General features: G+C 41.2%; 1 protein-coding gene across 2 annotated transcripts in view; it reads right to left on the bottom strand.

Moving 5' to 3' along the window:
- The window catches only part of LOC131430060 (cadherin-89D), a 56,295-nt gene that overhangs the window by 8,181 nt on the left and 34,621 nt on the right, over nt 1-13,493 (bottom strand). For both annotated transcript variants that reach the window (XM_058594699.1, XM_058594707.1), the window contains exons 2-5: nt 5,162-5,469; nt 4,270-4,719; nt 3,956-4,209; nt 3-3,891 (exon numbers count right to left, since the gene is read on the bottom strand). In XM_058594699.1, coding sequence (XP_058450682.1) covers nt 3-3,891; nt 3,956-4,209; nt 4,270-4,719; nt 5,162-5,469 — 4,901 coding nt within the window. The remainder of the gene's footprint in view (nt 1-2; nt 3,892-3,955; nt 4,210-4,269; nt 4,720-5,161; nt 5,470-13,493) is intronic.

The following is a 13,493-nucleotide window of genomic DNA, read 5'->3' on the forward strand; positions in this document are numbered from 1 at the left end:
ACCTCCACTTTCAGTACCGGATAGCCGTAGTTGGCTCGATCAGGAACAACCGCAATTATCGGACCATCGTTCTCCCGAAAGATCGGCGCATTATCGTTCATGTCCATAACTTTTATCAAAATCTCAACTTCATTATCGGAAAGCTTTTGCGTACGTTTTTTAACCGGATTTTCCAAAGCGTACAGAACACTGGGAATGTTCCGAACTTCGCGATTCTTCAACTTCTCCACCTTAATCTTGATCTCATAGCTTTCCTGTTCTTCCCGATCCAAAGGCTTCAGCATCCACAGAGACCCGTTCCGTTCATCGATTCGGAATTTCTCGCCGTATTCTTCGTTCAGAATCTGCCACCGGAAAGCGTCATTCGCATACTTCTTGTTCAGGGTGACGTTCAACACGATCTTCGGAGCGAAGTCGTTCTCGCGAAGCTCCAGCTCGTAGTACTTGTACGGAAACAGTGGGATCTTTTCGTCGACTACGCTCGAACGGTGAGGATCACCCTGCAAATTTACGATCAACAGTGCCGTACTGGATCGTGGAGGTGTTCCGAAGTCGGAAGCAACCACCGTCACGTTAACATGCTGATAGTTTCGTCGACTTGCCGGTGGAATGAACTGCGAAGCTGTCATGATCACTCCATCCTTCGGATCTATATTAAAGTGCAGTAGATCATTTTGACCCGTTAACGAGAAGATCACCAGTCCGTTGCCGTTCTCTTTAAAGTCATTATCTCTTGCCTGGACCTGCTTCACGAATGTTCCCGGTTTAGAGTTGACGTTGATATAGGATATATAAAGCGGCAGCCGTTTGATGCTACTTCGATCGTACTGCAGATCATCGTACGCCGTAAACTCCGGACTGTTGTCGTTGGTGTCCTGCACAATCACCTCGACATCCACCATAGCCGAAAGTTTCAAATCAGCGTTGTTATCCGAAGCCAACACCCGGAAGTTGTACGAAGCTACAGTCTCGCGATCGATCTCACCCGAAACCCGAATCGTTCCATCCAGTGGCGATATAGAAAAGGGTATCTTAGTGTCATCTTCTGCCAGCAGAAGATACGTTACGTTCCCGTTCATCCCCAGATCCTCATCGGTCGCCCGAACCTGACCGATCCGCGTCCCCGTGATCGGATAGTTTCCTTCCTCGACCCTGAAAGTGTACCACTGCTTCTCGAACACCGGCGAATTGTCATTAACATCATAAATCTTAAACTCTAACCCAATAACATCCGCCAATCCGCCGACATCCTTAGCCGAAACATTCAACCTTATATCACTTTCCGGAGGTAGTCGCAGAACTGGTCTCACCTCTCCCGAGCTACGATCGATCTTAAAATAGCTACTCCCATTCCGGAAAGGACCTTCCTCCTGATTCACGATTTCGTAGTAAACCCGTGAATTCTTATCAAAATCATCATCGTTCGCCGTCAGTTTCAGTATCACCTTTCCCACCTCGACATTTTCCGGAAGTGAAAACTTCAGCACCGGTTTCTTTCCGATCGCTCGAGTGTTGCGAACTCCCGTCCGTAGTCTACCTCGAGGTTTGTACGTTTTTCGCCGTAGTCCCGCCGATCGATTTGCCATCATCAAGTGTCCATCGAAAAGCCGGGGCATGCCAATGTACGGCGCCGACTGGACCATTTCGAACAAACTTTCTACTCCGTAGTTCAGTCGACCCATCTCCCGCTCCGTACCACCAACAAAATCCGGCAGAGCTTCCGGTTCCAATTCGTCCAGATAGAACAGCTCCAGATCGCTACCGTTCTCAATCATTTCGCATCGACTTTTACGGAAGATGGCCACTTTCTCGAAGATCGGTGGATTGTCATTCACGTCCAGAATCAGAATTCGTAGCTCGACTTCCGAAGTTAGACTGTCGTTGTCGGTGGCCATCATCTTCAGACTTAAACTGTCAATCTCTTCCCGGTCCAGTTTGTTCGGTCCCATGAATAAGATGTTGTAGTGTGGCGTAGAGCCGTTGCCAGTTTCACTCGGTTTCGCATGAAAATCTGTTCTTCGATTGATCATTTCGTTGCTGGAGTCGACGTTCGCAATCTGCAGGTTCTTGAAGATATGAGCCACCGTTTTGTTGTAGTTCGATAGCGTAGTGTTCGAGAATTGGACCGCGAATGAGTTAGATTCACCGGAAAGGATCAACTCGTACTGGGAGTTGATCCCGACGTCCGGGTCGGTGATGATGATCGGATTGCTGAGTACGATTTCCGTTCCGATCGGAGAGTTTTCCGCGATCACCCCTAGATAGTAGGGTTGGTTGAATTTCGGCGGGTTGTCGTTTTCGTCTTCGACCAGGATTATGACCTGGTAAATGCCAGCAAAGGTACGATGTTTGTAGAAGTACTCGGCAATGATGGTAACCTTGATGGTTGCTTGCTTTTCGCGATCAAGCCCCTTTACGGTCATCAACTTACCATCGTTGGTTAGTCGAATCTGATCGGAAACGTCGTAGCTGTTGACCAACGAATACTGGACGCCACTGGTCGGTGTTCGCGAATATCTGGAGTTTCGAGTTTTACGAGTTGTGTTGGTGGTGAACATGGCATCGAACGTCACTAGCGGATAGAGCTGAACATAGTCTGGATTCGCTTCACGAATGAATCTTCTCCCATAACGAGTTCGATTTTTGGTGTTTAAATTGAAAACCTGTCGGTCGCCGCGGTTTCGTTCGCCTCGAACTGAAATCAACGGTGGAAGACCTTTCTCATCTGCATCGCACTGTTCCTGGAAGTCTTGGAACTTTAGCTGACCAATGATCGCGTTCGGTTTGTTTTCCTTGATTTTGAACTCGATCGGAGTCGAGTTCGTTCCTCGTAGCAGCATAAAGTTGTGCTTGATCACGTGAATGGTGACGTTCGTGACGATGATCTTTTCCAAGTTGTTGTATGCTTCCGGTGTAAGTTGATCAACTATTTTGCCTTCCGCGTTCGGAAGGTAAGAAACTACCGTTTCGAATTCGTAACAGCGACGATCAAACTTGTCCATGCCCTCGATGACGGTAACGATACCGGATCTTTCCTCGATCGCGAAAGGTACTCCCTCCGGATAGGAGTGCAACAAATCGAAGAATATCTCTTCGTCTGCGTTCATATCGAAGGTGGTTCTAATTTGTCCAACTGAAGCTCCGATGGCAGCATCCGCTCCGACCCAGAACTCGTACGGAGCACCGATGAACTCGATTTCCTCGATCGATTGGCACACAATGTCTATCGTAATCAATGCGACGTTGAATCGGGACTCCGATGGGTTCAACGGTTGATCACGAGCTTCCACAAAAAATGCGATCTTTCCGTAGGTCAACGGATCCGACACGATGATGTCGCCCGTATCCGGATCGACCCTAAACGGAATGATCAGATTGGGTCTCACATTCTTAATGTTATACTGGACTCGACCGTTTCCCAAATCGTCCGGATCCTTGGCCTTGATCGTGCCCACCTTAGTCCCAATCCCTGCGCTACAGTTCGTTTTGAATTCATGCAGCGTTCCTTGCTCGAACTCCGGCGTGTTATCGTTCGTGTCTAACAGTGTGATCTCCACCTGAACCGTGCCATAGTTTCGACTGCGATCGACCTGTTCGACCCGTTCCATGGCATTCACAGTCATTCGCAGCGAACCGCGAGTTTCCTTGTCCAGATAGGTCTCATCGTTGACAACGATCCATCCGGACACGTGATCGACCACGAAAGCTCCCTTGGGTTCTTCGTTCGCTAGATAGTAGTAGAATTCAGCATTCTCACCTTGATCACGATCGATCGCATTGACCTGAAGTATGCTGAAACCTTTCGGGAGATTCTCGATGATGGAAATGTTGTACAGATCGACTTCAAACTCCGGCAGGTTGTCGTTGAGGTCAATGATTTCCAGCTCGACTCTATTCGAATGGAATGAAGTTGGTTAGTGTTAGCGATTCAACGAGCGGAATGAAAACGACTTACCTAGCCAAAACAGCTTTCGAAGGATTGTTTGCCTGTCTGGCTTCTATCTGCAGACTAATCGTATTTTCCGGGGGAGTGTCCGTCTCCAAATCGATCTCCTTCTGAAGAAAAATCATTCCCGTTTCCGGTGACATCCAGAACAGTTTGCGTTCATTGCCGCTTACGATACTGTAGATCAAGGTAGCATTCAACGAGTCCTGATCGAAGGCAGCGATGGGAGGATCGAAGTAAACTGGCACATGCACGGGTTTACCCTTTTGTGGATAAAACCAAACGATTAATGGTTTTGTGAAAATATTACAGACAGTACTTACCGTGATAGGAAATGACTCCTGAATTCGGGTGCGATAGACGGTTCGCGTGAAGATCGGTCCCAGGTCGTCCACATCCCGGATGGTTACCCTGATCGTGGCATTGGCCGAACGCGGTGGATTCCCACGATCGTTGGCGATCACCAGCACGTTCATCGAGTGCAGACCGGAATCGAAGTCGAGCGGCCGCTGCAGGATCAGCTTCGGCCGCTGCGAGCTCTCCAGACGAAACGGGAAGTCGCCGCTTTTGAGCTGCTTCGGTGCGATCGCATACTCGATGTCGGAATTCGGCGTGTTTGGCTTATCACGATCAATTGCCTTAATTCTATTAAACACCACCGTCTCAATTGGCGTTGATTCGTCCAGTGTAATCGCGTACGGTAGATTGATAAATTCGGGATCATTATCGTTGATGTCTTCTATGTAAACAGTGATGGTGAAAAACGACGACTGCTGCTCCGTCGGACGTCGTCCGTCGCCGCCCCCGTTGAAGTTCGGATTCGGTATGCGTATGTTTATTAGTATTTTTTTGCGTTCACACAGCCGAGAACCGGTCAGGTTTTCGGTTACACAGCAAACAATGATGCCGCGCCGCGATGAAATAAAAAAAAGCGGTCCCCGCCGATTGCCGGTTTCCATCAGTCAGTCACGATCGAGTCGGCGAGAGCGAAAGGGAAATAAAATTAGATTAATTCAGTGAAGTTGATCCGGTTGCCGTGAAGGAGAGAGGGGATGGAGAGTGCGTGGAGGATCATGGGAATGGGGTGTGATCGTAAATAAGAGTTTGACAAGAGTGGATCATTTTGCAGCTCTAATGGCCATGGTTGGAACAGGTTTGGGTATGATACTTAAATTTGTGCCGCGGTTGCTTGAATAATTTGAACAACAAACTCACGTTATCCTGCTTGATCGCGGTCCCAGTGCAAAACACACTGAACTTCAGGATACTCTGGGGGCTGTCACTGTCGACCAGCTGATCGAGGCTGCGATTCAGGATGACACTAACCACGGTGCTGTTGACCTCCTTCAACCGAAAGTACTCCGAATCGCTAGAGTTTTCCGTTCGAGCGATCAGGATCGAATTGCGCGGGTAGGCGTACAGGGAAACGATTTCGCCACCTACCGGGAAATCCTCTTTCAACCGCAGGAACTGCATACCATCGGACTTCGTGCGCAGGTTGCTCTTGGAGTACAGTTTGCATGCTGGATAGGAAAAGAAAGAAAGATCAATTGAACCATTTTTTCTTCGGGATACTGGACTCGAACAGGTTCCCATTCAATTTGAATGCGGAACGAAGATCGATCGATCGATATAAAGTTGCATTGGAATTCCACCGTTATTCGCGTTTGTCAGTATGTTAATTTAATTGGCGGTTTAGTTTCTAACCCTGTTTGGCCACTACCTGCCATATCAGCATGCCGATCGTCCCGTCACTTCCTCAATTGGTATCTGGAATTAATTATCGAAATGTCTCAATCTTCGAGTCAGACTGCGAAGGGGAAGTTCTCGAAAACATGCGGGTTAAGTCATTGCGGTATAAATTAATATTGATTAAGTAAAGGTCGGTTTTGGTTGCGGCGTTTCGGAAGAACCGAAATTTGAAATATCACTTAACTGTGTTTGCGCTTTGATTGATTGATGCTCATGCTGGTTGATTTTGTGGTGCGCTCTTTTGAACTAATAAATGGTATTTTGCGGCGCTTTTGTGGTAGTTTAAATTTTAAAGCAACGAAGATCGAATTTCAATACATCTGATCTGAAAGATTCATTCAATAATCAAGTTTTAAGGCCAGAGAATCGTTTTATCATATAAGACTTTTCGCAAATTTATCAGGGATCAGTCGTCGAAATTGCTTGACAATTTATCGCAGAAACAGCTTCTCTCCAAGTTTCACTAGTGTCTCCAAAGTAAATTTGAATATATGCCTGTTTTCACAGTAAAAATGGGCCAAAAATGGAACTAAAATGAAACCTGTTCATATTTGAATAGAAGAATTTTCAAAACTTTTTAGAAATTAATACGTAATTCACTAGAACGACCTTCAGCAAATTTATCTATTCGACGAAAACGGTATCGCAAAAAACGACTTTTGATCAAACGGTTTTCGGCGAAACGGCTCTCCGTTCCACGACTTTCGGTTAAACGTTTTTCGACGAAACGGCCTTCGAACAAATGATTGTTTTTGGTTAAAATTAGAGCAACCGGATTCAGTGGAATGACTTTTTCGGTGAAACGGCTATTTCGGTGAAACGGCTTCTAGTTGAAGAATTTCGGTTCAACAAAGCGGTTTTTAACGAAACTCTGGGAACCGAATTTCGGATAAACAGCTTCTGGCGAAACGGTTTTTCTGCAAAACGGAACTATCTTAGATGAACGGCGAAATATCTTTCCGACGAACGGCTCTCGGTGATTAGACTTACGAATCGGCATTTGAAGGACAGACTTTTGATCGAACAGCTCTTGACTATTTCTGTGGAATGGCTTTCTGTGAAACGACTGTCAATTAGTCGGCTCTCGACTCTCAGAGGAACGAATTTCGGTAGAACGACTTTAGGTCTGGCAAAACATTTTTCATTGAAACGCTTCATAATCTAATACCCATGACGTGAATCATTTTCGACCGATAAAACTTCAGAACAGCTCTCGACAAAACGATTCGCAATCGGCTATCGGCGAATCAATTAACAGTTCAACAAGTTTCGGTCGAACGACTTTCTACAAAACGGCCTTCGAACAAATTACTCTCAGTGAAATAACTTTCAGTTCATCGGATTTCTGTATTTGACTAACATTAGAGACACCGGATTCTGGGGAATAGATTCTAAATATAAACGGTTTTCGGCGAAATGGCTTTTGGTCGAATTACTTTCTGTGAAACTGCTTATAGTTGAAAAAAAAAATTCGGATCAACGATAGAATTTCGGTTTTTAACGAAACTCAGGGAACTAGAGATGGGCAATTCGTTCGCGAACGGTTCAAAAGAACTAGTTCTTTTGAAAGAATGAACGAGCTATAGTTCTTTTTTCGAGAATGGTAGTTCTTGAGTTCAAAGTCGTGGGATGTTTTTTTTTTTGTTTTTCGAGTCCGCTTTTTTCAAGAACGGTACTAACAACCTCAGTTCTACTTCGAGATACCATTTTTTTGCTCGCTTAAGCTTACAAAAGTAAGTTCTCGTTTAGTCTTTGAACAAACAAACCAACTATGAATAGAACGAACGACAGAACTCTGCATAACTGAACGGTTCTTTGAAAAGAACTGTTTTGCCCATCTCTACAGGGAACCGAATTTCGAATAAACAACTTTTGCCAAACTGCTTTTCTACAAAATGGATTTTATTAGAGCGGCGAATTCATGCACCTGGTTTCGATTTTCAACCCTGCACATAACCCGAAAAAGTGAATGATCATCTTATGGATAAAACTTCTATGATCGAAACAAAACTCGGCCGAACGGCTTTCTGCGATACGACTTACTGCAAACCGATTTCCAGCGAATCGGCATTTAAATGAAAGACATTCAAAATTTCTGCAAAATTTTGTGGCTTTCGGCAAAACGACAGTCAGTCTATCGGCTCTAGATGAACAAGGGTTTTTTTTTCTTATCTCAGAGGAACGACTTCCAGTCAAATGGCTTTCGGTCTGACTAATAATTTTTCGATGAACCGACTTTCGGTCAAACGGCTGATCAACATTCAGAGATCAAATTTTCTGACAAACAGCTTTTAGCTAAACAGTTTTTCGGGAAATTACTTTTCGGTCAAGCGCCTTTGGGCGAAAAGGTTTACGACGAACCTCAGAGGGACAAATTCATCGGTGTTTTCGATGAAACGGCTTTCGTACGAACAGATTTCAGTCGAACGGATTTCGATCGCACGGATTTCGATCGCACGGACTTTATATGAGTTGAATTTTGACAAAACGCCTTTTGTCTTATTAGACTTTTCCACTGTTAGTGTCATTTAGCATGCAAATTTAATAGAAAAATCTTTCAAATAATATCTTTTATCCGGTTTCATGTTTGTAATGTTTCCAGCAAAACGAGTCTCGGCGAAACGGATTTCGATGAAGCGAGTTCCAATCGAAATGCGGCAAAACTTTTTTCAAAGGAATGTCTTTTGGTCGATTGGCTTTCGATTGAGCATCTTTCGATGAGTCGAATTTCAGCTAAACGGCTTTCGGGTAATTAGATTTATACCACTGCAATTTCCTTTCAAAATATTTATTCGGTTTTACATACCGACCTTTCGAAGGATCATTACTTCGTCTTGAGGGTAAAACGAAAACAAAATTTTCAATTTAGATGAAGATGAAGTTTATTGGAAATGGAAATGAGAATTTGAACTACTTAATTCAATACAACAGTTTCACACCCCAGGCATTCGTAAACCGCCTGTTCAGTAGCGATTAGAAAACCTTAATTGATAACGAAATTTACATAGAATTAGGAGTCAATCAATTTTCCCGTTCAAAAATGTTACACAGAAGTCAATTTGAAGTCAATGGTAGCTATAAAAGGGTGAAACTATCGAGATACGTACCATATTGCATTATTTGGCAGGCAATATGAACTTATTGCAAGCGATTTAAGACTTTATATGCGAGACTTACCAAAAACCTGAGAAACGTATGAACGAGACTTGATTGAAATGACTGAAGATTTGAGACCTGAGATTCTTGACTTGATAATTCAAACCGGAATCTTGGGAGTCAGAATTTGAGACATAGGACTATGAAATAGTGTTTTAAGACTAGAACTAACGACATGAGAAATTATCCTTGTCCCTTGATGACCGGATATTTAAGACTTGAGATTCGAGATCTGAGAATAAGAATTTGAGACTTTTTAAACATAGGATTTGAAACTTGGAATTGAGACTTTGTACGATCATTAGCTTCCGAGTATGAAAAAAATATCTAATATCCATATTGAAGTACGATACCTACGTGTCCCTTCACCGTAGACCACATTAGTAACATACGAGAATCAAATTACAATCTGTCGAACCAAAGTTACGACCCGAAAAATAAATTACAACCAAAGGAAACTGGCCGAACTCGAAATTCAATCATCATCACCGGTATTTGACTGCTTTTTCTCCCATTCGTTGTTGCTATATTTTCAGTGTCAAGATTGTGATTGACAAGAAATTGAAATGAACAAAAAAAACCTGTTGGAGTTGTCTTAAAGTCTGTGTGGGTCAAGAAGCCCCAGACACCATCACAACGGACAACACCGAATGAACGTCAAAAAAAAAAACGGATCGTAAAACAAATCCTTCACTTTGCGATCCGTCCGTCCGTTGATTGTGCTCGGAGTAAAAGCAACTGAAAAAAATCTGAACGAAAAAAAAACACGAGCAACGGTTTCCGCTAGCTGTGTGCCGTATGTACCAAAGGAAAGTAGCAAAATATCAGTAATGAATTCATTTATGATTTATGATGAGAACCGAAAAGCCTAGGCTCTCAGTACCTTTGAACTCACCATCGCAATCAGCCAGCGCGAAAACGGAACAAAAAAGGAAAGGTGACTGACTGATAGTGATCACGATGGCGTGCGTCTAATCTTCGGTGCCATTCATTCACTCACTCTCGTCTACTCTAATTTTATGCGAAATGATATCTCTAAAAGTCTAAGCTTTTTTTCTGTGTTTTGATCTCCGGTACCTTTTACTGTTTTCATCTGTTGCCGTTTTATCCCACCGGCAGAGGTTAAGGTCGTACGGAGTCATAAATTCGTGGCCTGACAGAAGTTTTCACTTTCAGCAGTTGCAGTTCGTTTGGGAAAATAGCGGCAAATCTCTCAGTTGAGTGAGGAATTACTGCTGTTTAACAACTTTAAGCTTCTCAGAGAACGCGGTTGCCAGAAACGCTCGAATTACGGCGAGCTCTGGGTCGCTTCGATTTCGTGATTTGGGAAAAATTTCACCTCTTCCATTGTTACTTTGGGCGTAAATTTAAAACAACAAAATAACGTGGAATTAATCGTGGAAGAACGAACACCGCCTGAGCCGGGGCGTGTTGCGAGTTTATTGAAGATAAAGTATTTATTTTTCCTCTCTTTTTCGTGCTCTTGAATTGATGGGTTGAGGCCATGAAAAATGTGGAATTAACCAATTAATTTCCGATTTCGGTTATTACAACGGACTGCCCGTGGAATGTGGGTGTTGAAGGAACGCCCCGGCACTGGAAGTGTATGTTTTGGAAATTTGGTAATGGGAATCGAAATTAGAGAAGAGCGTTTTTGCTTTTGGTCATTCATTAGATATTCAAATGTTACATTTTATCAATCATGTTCAAAAATAATCAGCATCAGAAGCTTCGTCATCAATAAAAATGCACTCGAACTAATTGAATTTGGCTCAAAGATGCGGTTCTTTTGTGTGTCAAAAAATTGATCCTCAATAAATATTGTTGACATTTTCTTCCACTGAAATTCATCTGTATTAATTTATTTCGAACCGTGTGCGGTTTTACGGGCAACCGTTTTTGTTTTTGCTTTCGTTATCCCCGCCTTATTGACTGTGAACGTGTAATGACTCAGTATTTAAAAAATCACATTTGGTTGAGTTAGCGTCATTATTGGTTTAATTCAATTCGCATCGTGTGAAGTTCTGCGACCTGGGAATTTTTTTGACTTACGTTACGTATTATTGTTTTTCGTTCGCCAGATACGATCAAGAAAACGAGTTTAAAGACTGGTTTTATTCACCATTCGCATAGAAAGAATGGAAATTATTTTCAACAATATTCAGCAACAGAAGTTTTGCATTCTTCAAAGATCTATTTTCGATATATTCTTCCATTGAAGAACATATCAAATATATTCTAGGAAACAGAGCTCGATTTTTTTTAAAAAAAGAATGAAACTACACAATTCAATTTTCTTCGTGACCAAAAATCAACCCAAAAAAAAAAACAATTATACCGGCCGAGCAATTTCGTTGCTCTCGTTAGCCCCGCCTTATTGACTGTGAACGTGTACTGGAGCAATATTTAAAGAGAGCCTATCATACCGTTTGCACCAATAATGATTTAATTCAGTTCGCATCGTGTGCAGCTCGGTGACCAAGAGATCTGATTGTTTTATCACATACCAAGTAAGAGAATCAGTTAGAAGATTTACGATGTGTGCCATCCGAGCCGGAAAAGTGGCCATTATTTTTAAACAATATTCAGTAGCATTTTTTTCAAGGAAAATGCCCTTGAATTTTTTTTAATGGGAATAAAATTCTTGTTTTGATATTTTTTCCCATTGAAATAGTAGCGGCGGTCTTGATTTGATTCACTTCGCGAGTAGTCTTTTGTGTTTTTGTCTTACGTTTTTTTTCTTCTGTTTTTTGTCTTGGTTATTCTCTAGTTTTGTTTCGTCTTCAGCTGTTGACTTATGTTTTTTGTCTTCTGATTTCGTCCTCTGTTTTTTGTCTTCTGTTTTATGACTTATGTATTTTGTCTTCTGTTTTTTTTCTTCTGTTTTTATTATTCTGTTATTTTCTGTTTGTTGTCTTCTCTATTTGATCTTCTGTTGTTTGTCTTCCTATTTTTGTCTTCTGGTTTTGTCTTCGGTTTTTTCTTCTTATTTTGTTTTCGGGTTTTTGTCTTCTGTTTTTGTTGTCATTTGGTTTTAGTTTTCTGTTTTCTGTTTTCTGTCTTCATTGTTTGTGTTCTTATTTTTATTTTTTTGTCTTCTAGAAGACAAAAGTCTTCTGTTTTTTGTCTTCTGATTGTTGTTTTAATTGTGTTTTGTCTTGTATTTTTTCGTCTTCTATTTTTTGTCTTCTGTTTTTTATTGTTTTTTTTGTCTCCTGGTTTTTATCTTCCTTGTTTTGTCCTCTGTTTTTTGTCTTCTGTTTGTTTCCTTCTGTTATTTTTTCTTCTGTTTTTTGTCTTCTGTTTTTTATATTCTGTATATTTTGTCTTCTTTTTTTGAATTCTGGTTTTTGTATTTCGATTTTTGTCTTCTGTTTTTTGACTTCTCTTTTTTGTCTTCAATCTTTAATCTTTAGCCTTTAGTCTTTAGTCTTTAGTCTTTAGTCTTTAGTCTTTAGTCTTTAGTCTTTAGTCTTTAGTCTTTAGTCTTTAGTCTTTAGTCTTTAGTCTTTAGTCTTTAGTCTTTAGTCTTTAGTCTTTAGTCTTTAGTCTTTAGTCTTTAGTCTTTAGTCTTTAGTCTTTAGTCTTTAGTCTTTAGTCTTTAGTCTTTAGTCTTTAGTCTTTAGTCTTTAGTCTTTAGTCTTTAGTCTTTAGTCTTTAGTCTTTAGTCTTTAGTCTTTAGTCTTTAGTCTTTAGTCTTTAGTCTTTAGTCTTTAGTCTTTAGTCTTTAGTCTTTAGTCTTTAGTCTTTAGTCTTTAGTCTTTAGTCTTTAGTCTTTAGTCTTTAGTCTTTAGTCTTTAGTCTTTAGTCTTTAGTCTTTAGTCTTTAGTCTTAAGTCTTTAGTCTTTAGTATTTAGTCTTTAGTCTTTAGTCTGTAGTCTTTAGTCTTTAGTCTTTAGTCTTTAGTCTTTAGTCTTTAGTCTTTAGTCCTTAGTCCTTAGCCCTTAGTCTTTAATCTTTAGTCTTTAACAGTTGTACAGCTCCAGGTGAAAAATAGTTACTTTAGTCTTTAGTCTATAGCCTTTACTCTTTAGTCTTTAGTCTTTAGTCTTTAGTCTTTAGTCTTTAGTCTTTCGTCTTTAGTCTTTAGTCTTTAGTCTTTAGTCTTTAGTCTTTAGTCTTTAGTCTTTTGTCTTTAGTCTTTAGTCTTTAGTCTTTAGTCTTTAGTTTTTAGTCTTTAGTCTTTAGTCTTTAGTCTTTAGTCTTTAGTCTGCAGTCTGTAGTCTGTAGTCTGTAGTCTGTAGTCTGTAGTCTGTAGTCTGTAGTCTGTAGTCTGTAGTCTGTAGTCTGTAGTCTGTAGTCTGTAGTCTGTAGTCTGTAGTCTGTAGTCTGTAGTCTGTAGTCTGTAGTCTGTAGTCTGTAGTCTGTAGTCTTTAGTCTTTAGTCTTTAGCCTTTAGTCTTTAGTCTTTAGTCTTTAGTCTGCAGTCTGTAGTCTTTAGTCTTTAGTCTTTAGTTTTTAGTCTTTCAGTCTTTTAGTCGCTTAGTCGTTTAGTCTTTTAGTCTTTTAGTTTTTTGGTCTTTTGGTATTTTTGTCTATTTATCTCTCCGTCCTTGTATTTTTTTGTTATTTTTTTTCTTTGCCTCCTGTTTTTTCTCTTCTGTTTTTGTCTTCTATTTTGTTTGACTAAGATTATTTGT

Source organism: Malaya genurostris, chromosome 1, assembly GCF_030247185.1.
Source record: "Malaya genurostris strain Urasoe2022 chromosome 1, Malgen_1.1, whole genome shotgun sequence".
Lineage (NCBI taxonomy): Eukaryota > Metazoa > Arthropoda > Insecta > Diptera > Culicidae > Malaya > Malaya genurostris.